Source organism: Catharus ustulatus, chromosome 11, assembly GCF_009819885.2.
Source record: "Catharus ustulatus isolate bCatUst1 chromosome 11, bCatUst1.pri.v2, whole genome shotgun sequence".
NCBI lineage: Eukaryota > Metazoa > Chordata > Aves > Passeriformes > Turdidae > Catharus > Catharus ustulatus.
In genome coordinates, this window is record NC_046231.1 from 6,851,406 (window position 1) to 6,871,011 (window position 19,606).

The 19,606-nt window shown below is 40.3% G+C and overlaps 1 protein-coding gene across 19 annotated transcripts in view; it reads right to left on the minus strand.

Annotated features, from left to right (window-relative positions):
* ZNF536 (zinc finger protein 536) overlaps window positions 1-19,606 on the minus strand; it is a 348,301-nt gene that overhangs the window by 186,198 nt on the left and 142,497 nt on the right. For 18 of the 19 annotated variants that reach the window (XM_033069427.2, XM_033069416.2, XM_033069425.2 and 15 more), the window contains one exon: window positions 1,435-3,606. In XM_033069427.2, the coding sequence (XP_032925318.1) occupies window positions 1,435-3,604 (2,170 nt within the window). In that variant the 5' untranslated portion in view covers window positions 3,605-3,606. Of the gene's footprint in view, window positions 1-1,434; window positions 3,607-9,932; window positions 10,072-19,606 lie in introns of all 19 variants that reach the window. The other variant, XM_033069424.2, reaches the window with a different exon arrangement.

Below are 19,606 nucleotides of genomic sequence, written 5' to 3' on the forward strand. Positions count from 1 at the left end.
CTTGCTCCTACATAGAATTTTCTAATGTTTCTCACCAGTAATAAATTGCAAAAGAGGCTATGACTCTAAGAGTAGACTGTGTTTCATGGGTATTTAAACAACAGCATTAAGTACTATAGGAATCTGTGGAATGTGGAGTGCAGATTTATGCGTCTTAACAATTTCTTTACTGGTTTGTAATAAGCCAACAAACTAACGCTATTTTTATATTAATTTGGCCTCAGAAGTAGAGAATACTGGAGCATGACAAGAACAACAAAAGTAAACTGGCATATACTTAATAACTGTAACAGTGAATTGCCTCCAATACTAAAATATTTATCGAAACTGGGGGAAAAAAGCTAAAAAGAATTACCCTCAACAGCCTGCTACCAGCTCTTTAACAGTGGGCAATGTAATGCCTTAAGGTACCTCAAACTGTCTTTCATTTTCTAGACTTAATGGCTGATTGCAGAAATCAATGTTGCCATTAGTAACAGAGTATTTGTTATGGCATGATTTCCTCTGTTGTTAAGCTTGCAGAATGATTACAGTATTAGTGAGGTGCTTTCTTTATGAAGGGCTGGAGATACAACTTTCAATTTACTATCCATTAGTAAGTGACTTTGGAAATATACATGAGGCCAGAAATCTTACCTGTTATTACTTGGAGATTTTATTTCAGCAGTCATAGGATAGTAACTTAAAAAAATTGTACCAGGAAGCTCAATATTTTATAGACATCTCCAATGAAATACTAGTTGCTTTGCTATTTTATACCCAGCAAGTTAACATGACATACAATACAATTAAAATGTTTCAGTCTGAGTTCTACTTTTCTTGTACTTTAAAATGGATGTGAATTAAGCAGAAGGCTTCATACAAGTGAAAATCTGCACATAAGTTAGAAGATTGTCAAGAGGTTAGTAATTTGTATTTCTGAATCTCTTTTTAGTCAGTATGGTGGCCAGGTACAAGGACATAGCTAAGGAGCTGACATGGTTGTCAGAATGAGGGCAATCAGAGAGGTGAACCAATATGCAGTTTATTAACTTCAGCTCAAAGAAGGCATCTTTCCTCACCCTTTTACACGGAGGACAGGGCAGGATCTGCAAGAGAGACACCATGAATAGACGAGGAGGGGAAAACTACCTTCCAAAACCTGGATGGAGAGGCCCTGGAAGTGACACAGCCATTGGTGGCTGCTCAGACCCTGCAGGGTGGGAAGGTGTCAGCTGAAAGGCTGAGAAACCTGCCTTTGGAGGGGAAAAGGGTGAGCAGAGAATTAACCTCAAAGGCATTGCAGGAACCCAGACACAGATGTGCTGGCAAATAATACTGCATCCCTGTGGACTGTAGGAAACGGCCTGGTAAGAGAATGCATAAACTACTTTACTGCTGTGAGCTCAAATACAGCTAGGAGGCTTTCAGAGAGGGAAGAAGAAGTTTTCATACCTGAAGAGGAGGGTGAGGAAGGATGAGGGCTGTCCTCCTGAGCACTCCCTGTCTGCGAGAGACCCCCACCTACTCCGCTTTCTTCAGTAATGTTAGAGGACCCTGGTGTTGTCGACCTGCTGACAGACTGAGACTCTTGATCACTTCCAGACCCACGCCGCTCATCGAGACTACCTTGAATTATTTCATCTTCTCCTTTCCTGTCTCTTTTGTGGACCCTGGAGTGAACAACCACTTGGTGGTATGTTCTAAAAACCCTTCCGCAGTCTGGGCATTCAGTTGGCTTTTCTTTTATGTTTCCATGACTTTGTAAGTTGTAATCGAGTCCCTGGTTCATACCATGTGACAAAAAATCTCTGCTGCCTTCTAAAGGGTCTAGTTTGCTTGGCAAGTCTCTCTGATTGCCCATTTTAGTGCTGTGAACCAAATCAGCAGGCATTTTCTGCTTAGAGCCATCTGCTCCTACTAACACATACTCCCGCTTCTCCTTATCAAACATAACTCCAGCATTTGCCAAAGTGTCTTCGTGGCTGCGCTGTATCTGCTGCTCTTTAGACAAAAAGCCATGTTCCATGGCCATTCCCCTTGCCATAAGCTGCCAGGCCTGATAGCTGTTTACTGGATCCATCTCTGCTGCTTTGGCAGCAGCTTGTAACCTTTCTATACAGCTGGATTTCAGAGGAGGCACCAGATTGAGACAGCCCAATAAAGAATGTTTATCCCCCTCGGCAATACTGTGGCCAATGCCAGAAATGGGCGAAAGGAGCTTCCCCAAGACTTCTTTCTCTTTCATGGGCATATCTCCTTTGTTGTAGATTTGATTTTGTTCACTTAACCTCGCTTTGTCAGGAGGAAGAAACCCACTCTGCAAACATGACAGATATCTTGAATACAAGTTTGCATGAGCTTCCTGGGACATGCTGCTGATGGAGACAGGTACTTCAGGATCATTAGGAGATTTGTTCTTTACAGATAACTTATTCAGGTGAACTTTCATGTGGTTTTTAAGAAACCAAGGCTCTTTGAATCGCCTCCCGCAGATCTGACAGCAGTGTTCAAAGGAATCCTTGTGCTTTCTCATGTGGCCTTTTAGGAACCAGGCTTGGCTAAACACTTGGCCACACACCTCGCAACGAAACTCATTGGTGGATTGCTCCCCATTCCCGTTGGAGCCCTGGCCCTGTGCTGACTCTGCAGTTATGTGAGCCTTCTCCACGTGGCTGATCAGCTCCTCCTCCTGCGAGGCAGCAAAGTCACACAGAGTGCACTTGTAAGGCTTGTGTAGGATCCTTATGTGCCTGTCCAGCTCTTCTCGCTTCTTAAACTTGCCTTTGCAAAATGTGCATCTGAACCCAGCTGTCTGAGAGACAACTTCTTCCTGGACACTGACTGGCTTTGGAGAGGGAACAGGGTTTGAAATATCAGGTGTGTTGTGATTAGGTGGCACAGACAAGTTACAGTTTGCGAGTGGCATCGGCTGGGTGTGCTGCTGTGTTTTCACATCGGGTCGTGGCTGCAAGAGGCTGCTCTTCATCTGCTTGTCCCGAAGAATTGCTCTCTCCTCCAGCTCATGTAAAAGTCTGTTTTCTTCTCGCACCCTTCCACGACCTTTGCCAAGGTTTCCAAGTTTGTGAGTACGCAAGTGTATCTTCAGGTTGCCTTTTTGAGCTGCTCTGTGGTCACAGTAGGGACATTTGAACGGTTTCTCTCCAGTGTGAGTTCGCATGTGTAGCGAGAGGATGCTGTTAAATCGGAAGCGTTTCCCACAGAGAGGACAGGGATACTTTCGGTTTTTCCTGGCGTCATCCTCGATGTCGCTCATCTGAGACATGATCCCTAGGTTCTGTCCATTTAAGAACTGCTGCAGATCCACACGCCCGTTCAAGCTGGTGTCAACCTCCCTGTTGAGCTGGTTTGCCAGCAGGGCCATCTGGCTGCTGATGGGCTGGTTCGCTATGGACATGTGACTTTTGTCTTCTAGTGGCACTGACGCCTTCTCCTCGGGATTCTGCCTGTTCTGGAGCTCCGGGAAGGCATGGCTGAGCTGGGAAGTGATCTGGTGCAGCTTCTGACTCATTGAATATTGCCCATTGAGAATGGTGCTGTTGAGATGGGCATCAGCTTCTGGCACAGCTGAAGAAACACCAAGGCACAAACTAGCTTCCTCCATCTCTGAAAATCAGAAGATATTTTAGATTCAGACTGTGAAAGAGTTACAAGCATTGAATCACTGGAGTACAAATTGCATTTAATGTTTTTCCTACTCATAATAATGCAAAGGAATTTGTGTAAAAACAATTAAAAGTGTATTAAGTGCCAACTGTGCTACACAGTTTTGATCATACATGTACTCATTCTGCATGTGTACCGAGAGCTATTAATTACTATTTTAAAATATGCAACAGTTTCAAAATCTCATTATTACAGAAGGAGCCAAGGCTTTTACCATCCCTCACTTGTCCTTCTTGTGAAACTGGACCTGTCTGCATTTCTAAATCTATAGAAAAAGAAATCTTATGCATCTCTCCCATTTTTAATAAAAAAGCCAGCAATCCCTCCCCAAAACAGAAATCCATTTGTAACTTTCGGTTCCATTAACCATATTCAATATATTACACATTCTAAAATGGGAAAGATGGTTTTATGATTTGACAAAAAACCGATGGTATGATATTTACTGGTGTACAATAAAACAAGATAATGTTTTGGGAAAAAATAAAGGACAAGCTTTAGAACAATAAAAGGGATTTTGCTTTAGTCAACAAAAAGTGCAGTAATATCTCATTAAGCTGATTAGTATGCTGCTTAGAAACAGTACTAGGTGCTGTAACACATGATTATAATCATAAAAATCCTTCAGTGTTTGCAAGTAAGCATTAACGAGGTATATTAAATTTTAAGGAGACTGCGACTAGCAGCTTTGTAAACCTCTGAGATTAAGATTTAACCCTTCTGTTACAAAACATTGTTATTTTGTCATTTTGAAACTGAGCCCATCAAAAGGCACATAAATTATCTCCTGCCAAGTCTTTTAATTCATCGTTGAGAACCTTCAGATTTCTGTTCCTAGGAAAACTTGCCAGATTTTAGAGGAATATCTCTGTCCTTCGATGGGTGATACATGTGATTTAAGACACTTTGATTTGTTTTAAAGAGCTCTCTTATGGAACTAGATAAAACCAATTAAAATCTGGGGAAGGTGTGGAAAGCCTCAACAAGTTTAAGAATTCTAATAAGTTTCCTAATACACAGTAATGACTACAAATTGTAGCTACACTATATATATTACTGGAAATTAGAATTCAAAGCTGTTTGTTAAAAGCAAGTGCTCTGTTCTGGTCTGCATAATTGTCCACAATAATCCATCCTTGCCACTTCTCTACTCTATACAGATATAATGTATCTATAAAATTCTGTTTAAAATATAAAGTTTCACATAACTAATTCATAAACTATATGATGCTATAAGGTTATATTAGACCACAGTTAAGATTTTTGTTGTTTGGTGGAGTGATTTGACACTTTATTCACTCACAAAACTACTGAATTCTATAGGTTCTTAAAAAATTAATTTGGTCAACCTTCTCTTTGGCTTTAACCAAAAGCAGTTTTTTGCTGTGTCTTCTACAAAGGCTCCAGGCACACCCTGGGTGGAGACCACTCCTCACACAGCTTCACTTGATAGGCAATTCAAGGTCCAGATCTGGTACATACTTAAAATGCATGTAATTGTGCTCATGGGAGCAGTCCAGTAGACTTCAAAGGGTGACTCTTGAAAGCAAAGTTCCACACATGATTAAGTATTTGCAGGATCAGGGCCTAAAAAAAAAAGCATGGGAGGTCTTCGAGGGGAGACCTCTTTGGTCCTGACAGGATGACTGAGGCTGTGACACAATGCAGATCTTGTAAGAAGTACAGGAAAGAGTTCTATTCATGGGTATTTAAAAAGAACATGAGCTACCTAATTTTGCCCATATATATAGCAGATCTTTTTCAAAATTTAACAGTCCTCTAATTCAGGTCACATGTTGGGGATCCATTACTTGCATGCTGCCAATGTTATTATTTATAAAAATATTAAAGAAATCGAGTATATAAAAGGACCCCAGTTAAGTTTAACTAGCAGTGTCTGATTTCCAAAGGTAGAGAGTAGGACAGCGTAATTAAGCCAGGTGTTCAGCCAAGGCCATATAGCAAGCAAAGAAAATTCTTAATTTCCATTCAAGTTTTCTGTGTAGCACACCACAATCATTCAAAACATGGGTACACACAAACAACTTTTTAAAAAAAATTTTTGGAAAGTTTGCTTAACTTTTGGAATAAACCAAATTTCATGTTCAAAAGGATTAATTAAATCACTTAAGACTTATGGTCCTTGGGTCTGCCATTGACTGAAGTTAACTGAGATTTTGAATGTCTGAAATACTCTCACAAATAACAACACAAGAAAAACCCCAAAACCTAAGTCTATTTTTTGTCTGGATTCCTCATACCCAGGAGCGTTATTTCTCCTCACCATGCTTAAACAAAGCTTGTTGGCAAACAGACATAACAATTCCATAAATGCATAGCACGTGCTGACACACACATATATTGAAGAAGGTTTAGAAAGGTCTTTGTGAATTGTCATTATTCTGTAACAGCTTAAAAAAGGCACTTTTAATGCACATTTAATTTCTTTCAGTTGATACCAATAGGACCTGGTGCTTTTATATGCCCAGAAAGGTTTGGGTAGTTAATTTCAGCATTTTATGCTCTATCGAAGTTTGGAAATGCTGACAGATCCCAGTGGAATTTATTAATTCTGATGTTTAACCCTAAGCATCAGTTCAAATGTACGGTTACTTGGATTGAAGAGAGAAGTTGTGGTTAAGATTTTTGTTATTCTGTGCCTTTTTTTCAAATATAACTTTAATAAAGTAACAACAGCAGTTTTAGCTGGAACATGGTAAGTTTTCCAATTTTTCCTTTTTGCTATTTTATGTCTTCCAAAATCATATATAAATATATAACGTCGAATATTGAGAGAACAAGTAAAAAAAATAGTTTAGAGGAATAACAAATCCATATTTTCTCATTTAAAGGCTAATAATTTTGGATCAAGTCAGGGGAGCCTAACCCTAAGTGGATCTTAAGGCATAGGAAGTGTTATACATTTTTGATTAAATATGCAGAAAGGTCAGCAAAGCCTCTGCTTAGTGAGCAACAACCAGCTCTGAATGCTGCCCACTCTGATCAGCTGTGCTGCTTCTGGGACCCAGCTGCCACAATCTCCAGATGTATTCTTCACTTAAACTGCATTTCCCCCCTCATCTGCCCCTGCTTCTTGCAGGCCTGTTCTTTCCTCTGGCTCTGAATTGTCTCCTCTTTTCCTCACTCCAACCTGGTTTCATTGCAAAGTATAACCCCAGCACTGAAAGCACTGCCCTGTGAAATTTCTCCTCCTGCCAATGCCCAGTTACAGCTTTTCTGACCACAGGGAACCTGCTAGCTTTCACAGAAATCACTCTTGGTATCCCTTAGCTCTTTCACAGCAAAACCTACCAAATCTCATCTTGCATCCACATGCAAGACAGACACAAAACACATCCTCATCCATCATTCCACTATGAATTAGATAACTTAATCTAATTTGCCAGATTTCTCTTTAAAAAAATAAGAAATTAGCAATTTCATTTTCTCCCTCTTTATCCATCCTCCCTGTCTAGATCCATGGCCAGACAGGGTTACACCAGGTGGGGAAAGCCGCTTTCATTTCCCAGTGAGGCTCCTGCAGTTCACAGTACCCACCTTGGGATTCAAAGGTATTCAAAAACAAAAAAATTGGAAATGTCAACTTGTAAGTACTACTTTGATACTCCATGATAGGGAAAACATCTAGCTTTCAATTTTTAAATATATAGTCTATCACACTATTTTCATGATCCTGATCTCTCATGTAAGGAAAGCACACAATGTTTTGCCATCTCTCACACTGGAAACAGGAGCACAATGTTCTCTGTAGTTAACAAATGTTTACAAAATGAACTGCAAATCAAATTTGAGATTGTTAAGAAATTCAAAATATGTTTGTTGGAGTTTATTTAGTAAATTTCTGACCTTTAATTATCTTAAATATTGTGTAAAGACAGTGTCCCCCAAGACATGGTACCGCACCAGAGCGTGTTGGGATCAGGAATTGTCATGGGCTGCCCTTTCTAACCTAAATAAACCCTCAGCTCTTGCCCAAGTGAGTTGCTGTGGCCAAAAAGCCCCAAACCGAGCCTGCTGCAGACCCAGGCTACAGCCCAGCTGGTTCACAGTGCACTGGGCAGGGCAGGAGCAGCCCTGGGAAGCACCACAGTGACCGTCCAAGGCCATCTCGGCATGGACTGTGCCCACTGTGCAGGACCCCATTCCTCTGAGGAGGAGCTCAGCTTATGAAACTCACTATGCAATACAGGTATTACAAAAATAATCCCTCTCATCTCCTACATAAAGGTACAGTGAGGCATTCAAGTCCCTTTGATGATACTAATAGTTATTTTGATTTCACTCACATTTTTGCCCTCAAGACTATTTCCTGTGATATCAACAGCGAAAGTTCTGGCTTTAGCCATTTCAACTGAACACACTGATTTTATTTAACTATTTGAAATGGATTACTGGAATTTAAAACCAATTATGACACCAGAAATGCCTGTCATCACAACTACATTAATGTAATACGAGAAGCTGAGCTTCCTCTTGCTGGAAACAGAGAAAAAAAATATGGCAAGCAGAATGACAGAATTTAAAGATAAATCTGTGCCTACGCACACATGTAACATATGCAGGCACATGCAGCTCTGTACACAGACACATATGTGCAGACACACACCTGTTATCTTTGTAAACAGATGGACCAAATTCAGCTCTTATTTACACCTGTTCATTCCTGCTGGACACACACACACACTGAAGCTCTCCCCTCTTCAGTGCTGTAGAGAAAACAGTCATTTTAAAGCCACTGTTGTGCTGTTATTATAGCTTAGATTAGGTTAGTTAAAAGATTTACAGTTCAGTAAGCAAAGTAATGCTTTACAAGCTCACGTGTTTAAACGACAAGCTCGCTCTGGCCCTGATCCTCTGAGCAGTTAGAGCTACACACTCTGTTACTTATGCTTTCAGAATATATACCTGGTATTTATCATTCCAGCTAGAAAAATTCACATATATCTACATTATCTTGTGGTCCACTGGTAAATTCTAAATACTCCAATACAGACTGCTTCAGTTCTTAGCAACTCGTAAACAGGTTGCTGAGATCAGAATATATATTGAATTTTTATTAAATATTGTTCTTATTGTTGCAGCAGAAACAGTTGAACTAAGGCTGTTATAAGCATAATACACTCCTGTTAAGAAATACAGAACACCAGACTACTGAACCCTTTCAGGGTCATTAAACAGCTGTAAACATTATTACAAAAATAAACCAGAGATTTCATGCTTACATTTTAGCCCAGAGCTTGGTGTGCTGAGCAAGTACATTTTTTTCATCTCTTACAATCAACGCTGGTGACATTTGGGCATCCAAACAAATTACATCACAAATATTACTGAGGTGGGTAGGATACTGAGCAGTTTATTTGCCAGATGATTAATATATAAACAGTAGGGCAGAATAAATGACCTACTCTTCTTTGACTGATTTGTAGGCAATACTAAGAGACATAGATGTAAATAGTTAGATTTTAACAAAAACATGTGTGCACGGAAGGGGAGGGGGAGAGATCAGCTGTATTTAATGCCACCAGGATAGCATTATCCAGTCTGATAAAATGAAATAAACATTAGGCCAGATTCTACTCTCATTTTACTTATGTAAAATAGAGCACTTGCATCGACTTCATAGGAGTTTTTGTTAAGTAGGTGTCCTGTTCCTTGGGGTATAATATAATTACATCAGGAAAATATATGGCTTCTGAAGTATAACAGGATGTCTTTAAAAAAAGAAAGTTGGCCTACAGGTAATGTGTCCTATCTATTTGTTTTTATTTAAAATGATTAAGGCCAGCTTGGTAATTGGCTATCACTATTAGTGACACTAGCACGGTGAGGATTTGCAGGCACTGCAGAGCAAATGTAGCAGGCAGTACCCGAGATGGCAGAGCACAGAGCACTGCTCTGGGGGAAGCAGGGCTGCCCCATCCCACAGCCCAGGAGCTCCAGGGGCTGCAGCCTCACACCAGCATCCCCCAGCAGCCGGGACCACGCAGGGGGCAGCCGGGAAGGCATTCGACAGAACTGTAGCTGCTTTGTAGTGCTGATATTTAAACAAGCTGCTTATTGATTCCAAAACAAAGTACTCCTTTAGTAACAACAGAGCCAACTCATTCCACAACAGTTTTTATGTCTTAAAGAAGGGTTAGCAGAGGGATTTTGAAGTTTCAAAAGTCATTAGCAGACAGAAAATGGTTTGCTGAGGCTCTAGTGCCTTTGCTCTGGGCTGGGAAGAGAGTTGCTTTCTAAAATACCTGTTACATCTGCAGGGTACTTTCTAGTTAGCACAGCCTTTGGGACTGATAACTGATCAGTGGAAGATAAATCACCAGAACAGTCTTTGGTTGGTAGCACCCGTGGAGTGGAGGACTGTGAACCGTTTGTGATCACAATCTAGGAAGATGAGCACAGAGGAGAGGAGAGGTCATTTATAAATCTCACTCACAGATTAGAATAGAAAGATTAGAAGAATGCAGACAAGCTGTTTGATTTATTGCTACTTTGCATGTGACTTAGCAAAATCTGTTTTCCTTCTTATTTATTCTATTTCTCTTGCATATACTTAAGAAGTCAGATCCAAAGAAGAGAAAGATAAATAATTGGTATTGAAAGTTCAGTACACTAAAAAACTAAAAAAAACCACTATTTTTTTCCAGGCATTGGTTGCATCTGGGATCATTATTTTTTAGCTTATAAACATTAATTCTCATTTTACTTTTTATTTTCCTAGTGATCTTTCAATGGCAAAAGTAAAGATAAGAGTGATACAAAAATTCATATTGGAGCCTGATTTGTGGAATGCTTCATTAAACTAAAGCTTCTGTTACTTTAGAAACAGCATTTTTTAAAGTAAATTTGTTATTTTCATGTAATTTGGAATGTATACAACTGATTAAACCCTCTCCAATTTGATCAATTTCCTGTAGCTCCTATCTGATCATTCACTTTAATTAATCTAACTGGCATCCACATCAGATTGAAGAAACCTTAAAATTAAGCTTTTAATGAACCACTTTACCATCACAGAGTACAAATAAAATAATAAAATGCCTGGAAGACTTTGCAAAGCATATTTATTATTTCATTTTTTGTCATTTTCATAGGATGGAAAGGGCTCTGAATCTCCTATTCTCATCTGAGGACATGCACTGTGCTGGAAGTCTGCAATGCTCTAACCCATTATATAATGTTAAAAGATACATAATATTGACCCTATTAATCCTTCATTCCTTGCACAGGAAAGTTCCAAATAAAAGGCCGAGCATTTCAGCTGGGTGAGGACAGGAGGATCAGGCCCCCTGAACCAATTATAAAGAGAGCAATAAAGAAGAGTTAAGACCACAGAACTCAAAGCACAGTTTAAAACAATTTAAATCTAAAACTGTAATGATGGGTTGATGACTTTTTTTTCATTTCACAAAAGCTTAGACTTAGATTTTGTGCACAACTAAATATAATGTCAAATGCACATATGTCCCAAAGATCAAAGTATGATTGACTGTGAAATATTCATACGCAATAGCCCAGCGAGATTTTGTTCACAAGGGCACCTGTCAGAAGCATAAGCTTGGATACAAATCATCAAATAAGTATGTAAAATCATTACTGAAATCCAGGCATGCAATCAGATAGCCAGTTGTCTGAAACTGCTGGACTGTAGCCAGCACAGTGGCTCAACAGACTAATGCTTTGGTCTTTGCAGATCCTCAGGGCCCTGGTTCAGTTCCTCCTGCTACTGGTCAGGTCAACTGTCTGCACCTAGTGTTGACTTTCCTGGCACTTAATGCTAGGAGCAAAGCAAAAAAACCCGAGTCCATAAGTTGCCTTTGACCTGAGCCACAGAAACATCTGCTGGTTGAGTCATGAACTGCTTGTTGGCCAAGTTTAACAGGATCCGAGCCTGTTGCGGATCAGCTCTCTCAGCAGTAGGTGTCACTGCAATAAATAGATGGATTTCAAGGGACAAAGACACACATTGCCGGGGAAAATGCATAAACAGAACATCCCTGAATAAAGAGAGTTTCAAAAAGACAAGGTCCAATTAGACTTTTCCTTTAACTCTTTGCAAAATGTTGGAAATCTGGTTTAGGGAGGAATTAAATTGCACAAGTGGGATTGCCAACAACAACACCACCGTAATTCTGTCCTTTAGTCCTGTGTCACAGAGATCCTTTAATTCACATTAATCACCTCCCTGCAATCCCAGGTCTATTAGGTAAAGACTGCTACAGTTAAACCTTTTTTTTAAAAAGCTTTCTAACAAATTAAGTCATTTTCTCTAGTAGAACAAAAGACCTAGTTATATGGAAAGACACTGCACACTCAACTGTAGTTGTAGGACTGAAAGACCACAAGGTTAGCCTATTTTTTGTCAAATTAGAGAGCCCATACCCAACCCTATCTGCATACAGAACATGGAGAGAGAGAGAGAGAGAATACTTATAACAGCTTGGGGGGTGGGGGGAAGATGCCTTAAGTATAGATTTAATTAATAGAATGCATATTTTGAAGAAGCAGTAACCAATTTATATTTGAAACAGAAATATTTGGTATGCCAAGTAATATCACAGAGATGTCAGCCAAGTCTACACCATATTTGGTTTCATTATCACAAAATGGTTTGTAGGATAATTAAGGATGCTCCAAATTACATGCTATTGAGTTAGACTGTAGACAAAACAATGCATCACTAAGCATATGGGCTACCTGTGATGACATCAAGACAGAAACTACGTGCCTAAGAAAATGTTTTAAGAAAAAAGAAAGATTAATACATCAAACCTTGTGTAACCTGTTGCACATGAAAGAGAACATATGTGACAATACATACTCCCAAAGTACATATATAATACGACTGCATTTATTTTATTTCCAATGATACTGAATGGGAAACAAAAGAGAGGAAGAAATATAGAGAGAATGAAAAGAGAAATTGCTGCATTCTTCAGGGTCAGTATATTTAATAAAAGCATAACATTAAAAAATAGTCACCCCCATGAAAATCAAAAACGGCCACACAACAAATGTGGAAAGAGCTCCTCCTTACCCCCCAAGCAGCTGCTGAAACTTGAGAGGAGAGGAGAGGAGAGGAGAGGAGAGGAGAGGAGAGGAGAGGAGAGGAGAGGAGAGGAGAGGAGAGGAGAGGAGAGGAGAGGAGAGGAGAGGAGAGGAGAGGAGAGGAGAGGAGAGGAGAGGAGAGGAGAGGAGAGGAGAGGAGAGGAGAGGAGAGGAGAGGAGAGGAGAGGAGAGGAGAGAGGAGAGGAGAGGAGAGGAGAGGAACACCTTTGCTAAGTGTTTCTTTGCTGGGTACAGAAATATCCGACATCTTAATACAATGGAAATTGAACAGGTAGAAATACAGAAGTAACTTGCTCAATTTCAGTGCTCCCAAAGAGCATAAAAGGACCAAGTTTTCCAGAATTTCAGCATTGTAGAAATAAGTATCCCTAACTGATCCTTTCCACATCTCATTTAGGAAAAAGCTTGCCATGTATCTTGACTTAAATAGATGGCTCATCCTCTGTAAAGAAACCAGGGACAGCATCCAGAACTCTTGACTCCCATTGCTTATTCCAGTATGGCAGATAGCTTTCCTTTCTGTTATCAATCATAATTGGCTGCTGAAAAGACTGGGTTTTTTAACTCATGGCAAACCTGTCAGCATAAAACGGTTTTTTTTTTTGGTTAAAACACTAGAGAGGTTTTTTTTTTCTTTTAATAACAGAAATTCTTGGATTGTCTTCTATCTCCAAATTCTACCTTCTTTCTTCACTCAATCCAACTGATTTATTTTTCTACTCCCTATAACACATAGACTTAGTGACAAAAAATACCACACATAATTTAGATGGCCATAGTGATTGTTAAATACAAGTGGCTTCGATAAGTTATTACTCATCACATTAGTTTAATACTAATTTCCAGGAGAAAAAAAAATAAAGCTGAGAAAGTCTTAGTTTCAGTGGAATGAGATGGGGTAAAAGATGCAGTTGGAATAGGCAGGGACACTAGGAGCAGGTTAATGCTGGAAAAATAGAGCAAACATTTCTCAGAACACCCCTTGTGTTTGTCTCCTAAAAAGCAGAAAGAGAAAACTCTTTAAAGAATTAAGTGGAAAAGATAGATGAGGAAACACCACAGAAAATACGGCATAAAAAGCTGTACTTAATTATCACCAAGTAAAACAAAACAGAAGAAAACACAAATCCCCTTTCCATTGGTGTTATGTTCTGCCCATATTCTTACTGATATATCAGTGCCTCTGTCATTTAACTTTATTAATTGATCACTGTCATGAACACAAGAGCAGAGCTGGGAACTCTAAGGCCAGTCTGTACCTCCTAAACTGTTTTCCCACTGATATAAGTGGCTCAGGCTAAGTAAGGTGTGGTTACCAGTCACTGCACTGCTCAGACACCCACCATGGGGTCAGGAAATCTCCAGAAAACAAGCTCTATATCATATGTCCTTTTAGAGAAGCAAAAAGAAATACATCACACTGCTGTTTCAGAGGGAGGAAGAACAACCCCAAACAACAACATCTGCACTACAACTGACTTGGAGTATTTCCCTGTATTTTCCCAGCTGCTTTTAAGATCCTCTCTACCTGTTGCAGTGAGATTATTCTGTCTCTTCCTCTGAATGATGGTACCAAACACTTGTGAGAGTTTTGCAGTTAACCCAAGGGAATAACAATGATGTCACACAAGTGATAACAAAAAGGGTTCCCATCTTTGGATTGCTCGAGGCTGGAGTGAGGTGCAGCCCCTGAAGGGAGCAGAGAATCTCCTCCCTTCATCCTGGGGGATCAGGTGCAGGAAAGAGAACCACCTTGTGCACCTCTCGAAGGAAGCAGAGATGTGAGCACTGACTATGGTGAAAAGGACACGTGTTTAAGTTCAGTGGCCTTCAGGAGCCAACAAGCTGGGCACCAGCTGCTGTCTAGGCACCCCTGTTTTATCTGGGCACAGTAGCTTTGATCATTAATAAAAAGGGCACTGAAAACTAGGCAGACATATGGCAGATAGATGAATGGAGGGAGAAGGAATACTGTAAAAACACAATAATATTTCAAAGCTACCTGCAGGATACAAATCCTTTAAATAATTTTTATGTTAATTGCAACATTCCAGGCCCTTGGCTGAAAAGACAGCCTCTCGTGGTGATAGGCGAGTGGTAACAAAGCTGACAAAGGAAGTCTGATAAATGCAATCTCAGGATGACAGACCCTGGCAAGTTCAATTACGCTTGCAAAGTCAGGTGGGAGATGGACTCTGCTGACTGTAATATATCCTTAGCAGCTAGCTCTGGCCACGTACAGCTCTGACCAAACTCCTCTGAGTGACTGACAGGATCCCAGGAGCCTCCAGTCCCACGGCAAGCTGAGAGCAGCTACAGCTGTTATCACAAGGACCAGGGACTAACAGGGAGTGCTTTACTGCAAGGTTTCAGCCCAACACGCAAATAAACACCATAAACTCTCTGTAAAACTATTTCAAGCCTCTCAAAAAGCCTGTGCAAATGAGCAGTTTGTGTTCACTGTGTCTGGCTTGTGTAAAGCTGCCCTCAATGTTAATTTACACTGCTGCAAATCAGTGTGAATCCAGGTAACTCTAGCAAAACACTAAGCCAGACAAAAGGAAGGGGAAAGGCTTGGTGGCCCAGTTTCAAGGACCTGGCCATGGGAGGCAGTGAGCAGGCTCCCACTGCTTGCAACCATCAGAGAGATTCTCTTCCTACAGGACTGAACCCCAAATGCCCCATGCTGAGAGCATTCAGGAGTTCCCACAAAAAAATCCCTGCTTGGGCAAAGGTATTGCTTTTGTTGCCCAAGCAGAAACTCATTTTTCTGAGTTTTTCTCATTCCAGACCCTTGCACCTACACTTATGAATATGGAGATCATTATACCTATTTCTAATTGAAAGGATTTTCTTCTCCTTAGTTTTATACTTCAGAATAGACTAACTATTCTTATTTGATGTGAGAAAGAAAGAAGTCGATGTATAGAGCAAATTGTGGCTTCTCATACTTCAGTGCAAAATTGTCCAAGAATTTAAGTCATGTTTAATCAAAGTATCTGGCTTCCTCGCAGCTTTATTTTCTTTTTTCTTTATCTTTTTCTCAAGTAACAAAAAAGAAGTCTTTTCCCAATTTTTTTGTTGTTATTTTCCTAGTGACTTTTTTTAGAAAAAACTCCCAAACTCACAGTGTTATTAAACAACTTCTTTGTTCTCTTTCTGGGTTTTCCAAAAATATTATAAAATGACAATGGTATAAAAATTATACTGTAAAAAGTGTAAGCACTGTGAATGAGCAGAGTTATTCATTTATATCCCTAGCTTATGAAATGCCCGTATCATGTATCCTTTATCCAACAGCAGACTCTTTTAGCTTCAATCACAAGAGCTAACAATATGTTATTGATATGATTTCAGGAAGCTGTCAGCAGGCAGCTTTGCTTTCAGCTCCTCAGCTCTGGTGAGCGCACACAGAACCTGTGTACCTGTGCCTCTCCCGCAGGAGAGCTGGCAGCGAGGTGCACATTCCTGTCAGCTGTCACAGGAATACAGAGAAACCAAAACAGCTCTTCCTCACCAAACACAGCCTCACAGTCCTCACACAGACAAAACGCTGCTGGCTTCACTGGCAATGCCCAGCAGCCCCAAACCCAGCATCCAGCTGGGGGCTGCATCCTTGTCCCTGCAAAGAGCTGGGGCAGGATGCAGCAGGGCAGGTGACCCAGGACACTGCTATGGGCTTCACTCTTCCTGCCCCATGCCCACCTCCTCCCCCAGCTGGCCTTTCTCAATTTTCCACCTTCCTCCTGTGCCTCCAATTCTGCTGAACACCAAATCAGCAGGAAGATGTGTGAACAGGGGGCACGCAGGTGTGCTCCTCTCTAGGAAGCAGAGGGTGAAATGGTGCCTGAAGCTTTGTACACCCCAGGCCAGGTCTCCAGGACTGCCAGAGCCTGACTCCTGTACATGGAGGTACAGGAGGTGTAAATGGGGGTGCAAATCAGGACCCCTGGTGTCCTGGTGCACCTGGACCCCTGGTGCACCCAAAACGGGGTGTAATCAAAATAGAGGTGAGGCTCTTCTGTAGAGATGCAAACTTCTTCATTTCTAACCACTTCTGCTTGAAGGAAAAATAAAGTTAGCACACAAATAAATCCAGTATTTTATAGATTATATTTATGTGCTAGTTTATTTTCAGGATCTTAAGAATAATCACAAATGTCAGAAGACACAACAGGTAGGCTAAAAATGCAGCTCTTTCCACTTAGGAAACCAGTGGGTTTTAAAACTAGTTTTCATATTGGCATACAAGCTCTAATAACAAAAGAGTATTTTGTACTATTAGATGTTGGTCATTTTTTTTGTCTGACAAGGAGCAATAACAGGCTGTTGCAGGAGTTAGCTTAGTTTTGGTGAGGTTTTTTTCCTCCAAATGATCAGAGAAAGTACTGTACTTTCAGGATGTGCCTCACTTGCTCTTAAAAGGGTAAAACAAAATATTCTCCAAGCTATACTAAGCCTGCCATATAAGTATTATGCTGTTACAGATTTCAAAAGGTTAGCTTCAATGAACCTGACATCAGTATAACCCAAAATAACCCATTCAAGAGAAAAGTAAGAAATAATTGCTGTTTTCTCTTTTTTTTTCCTCAGCTATATTGCTATAATGATTTTGCATAACAGATTGAACAAAGTGCTGTTGTGACAGGTGGTAGAATTCAGCTAGTAAGCACAGAGACAGGGTTCAATTTAGTTTGTGAATCCTTTAATTGTTGTGCAGCTAATTAAAGAAGGTTCTTTACACTCGCAAGTGTTTACCGTTGCTAGTATGCATACATGAAAAATTAAATTGTGCCTTCAAGGGCTGAGAACTATAGAAAAATCATAGCTGATTCTGCAACATGCTTACCAGCTCAAAATAGCTGCTTTTCACAATTGGAATTTGTAAAACTTTTTGCTAAGCAAATATAGAGCTAATTAGAAGTGTTCGTTGGACCAATTAACATTTAAATAAATAAGCCATATTGCACATTTCACAGTCTTTATTTAATGATGCTTCTTAACTCTTTGGAAAGATTCCTTTAAGTACAAATAAGTTGTCATAAAAATGAAAGACAAAAATAACACCATAACAGTATATTCTATGCTTTTTTCTTTTTGCCTTGAAGTCTTCTCTAAAACTCTGTACCTGTTACTGGGGAAGGGGGGTACACAAATCTGGTTCCTTCTTTCATCTTGTCAAGTTACCTTTCCACCCTTTTGAATGCAAACAGAAAAACCTATTTGATTACTATTTAAAGTGTTATGATAGCTCTGTTTGTTTTGCCCCATGGAACAGAATCTGTTTTAGACAAAAATTCTTACTTTTATCTCATAAAATGGCCATTCCAGCCCAAAAGAAGGGTGTTCTCAGAAGAGACTGCTCTTAGAGCAAGAAAAACAGCAGTATGAAAGTTGCATATACAAACAACAAAGCAAGAGAAAAAACCTAAATCAGCTGTTTGCATTCCCACAGCAAAACCAGCGCTGTTGTTATACCTAACCACAGGGCTACAATTGCTTGTCTCTCTGGGGTCAAGTGATATTTTGCTTTCAAAACAACTGTATTTTAATTTAACAGTCCCTTTCAATCAATAGGACTCCTTCAGTCTGCGTTGAATATACATTTTCTCTCTGTCGTTCAACCTCCAAACCCCTACCTAACACAAAGGTTACATTAAAAACAGGAGGAAGGCTTCTTTCTACTTTTTTCCAAGATGCATTGCCCTACCTTGTAATCACACTAAGAGCTAATGTGGAAGGACTCATTGTTGACCTTGGCTTCCAGCGCAAGAAAACCAAATTAACAAGGACCAATTAACATTCAAATAAATAAGGAAGATTAACAAAGAATACTCTGCATACCAAGAGGGTGAAATAAACCAGAGGAAGGAGTACAGTATCTTCCTCAATCAGGATGAGTGGAATTCTGCAGGAAGCACACCAGCCCATCAGAGCATGGATGCACAGGCTGCTCTTTCCAGGGCCTGGTGAGCTCTACAGGGGATGTGGCCATGCGTGAAACAGGCAGAGCTCTAAGACTGGAACACCCTTGGGAAAATGTGCAAAGAACTCACAGTCCTGCATGATGCTCCTGTGGAAGGAAAAGAGCTTCCCACCTGCCTGGTCTCTGCTCTACTCCTTTCTCCTGGTGCTGTTGGGGTTTGGAATGGCCTCTTCTGATGCTGGGCCAAGAGGAGCATGTGGCTTTGAGCTCACAGCTGACCAGCAGCAGGCCAAGGTAGACACTTCTTTCATGGATTGTCAGTGTATGAGGTTTCTGATTAAATTTTTAGTCAGAAAGGTGTGTTTGGTTTTGGTTTTTTTAGATTCAGTAAATTCTGGTTTGAGTCAAAGAGAAGTGGCCAAAGAACATCAATAGCCCAAGAGGAAGGTATTTGGCAAGTTCATAGGGACTGGAAAATTTGTGGTTTAAAATGTACATTCCATTACACTCTATCTGAAGGCTCCAACCTAAATTTTTGTGCTAATTAGGTAGATATTCTGAGTACTGAGTTGCAAAATACCTGTATGAAGTTCTCAGATTTGCTCAGAGCAAATCTGTCACTATACAACTTTAATTTCATATCCTGCTTTAACCTTTCTTTGGGGGCAGTGGAGGGCACACAGGTAAGCTGGAGCTGTAACCTGGAGCTACTTGTAGGGACTCACTGTGCCATGGATCAGAAAATGCTACACCGGGAAGGATGAAAGGTGGTTGAACCTGTTACCTTCACCATCCCCTGTCTCTTGCTCTTCCTGAGAGTAAATCTACAAAAATTACTTTGAGCCGGCAAAATTTCTCCACCATTCTTGGATATCGTTACCCCAACAGAACAATTAAATTCCCCACTAACTAATCATCTGCAAA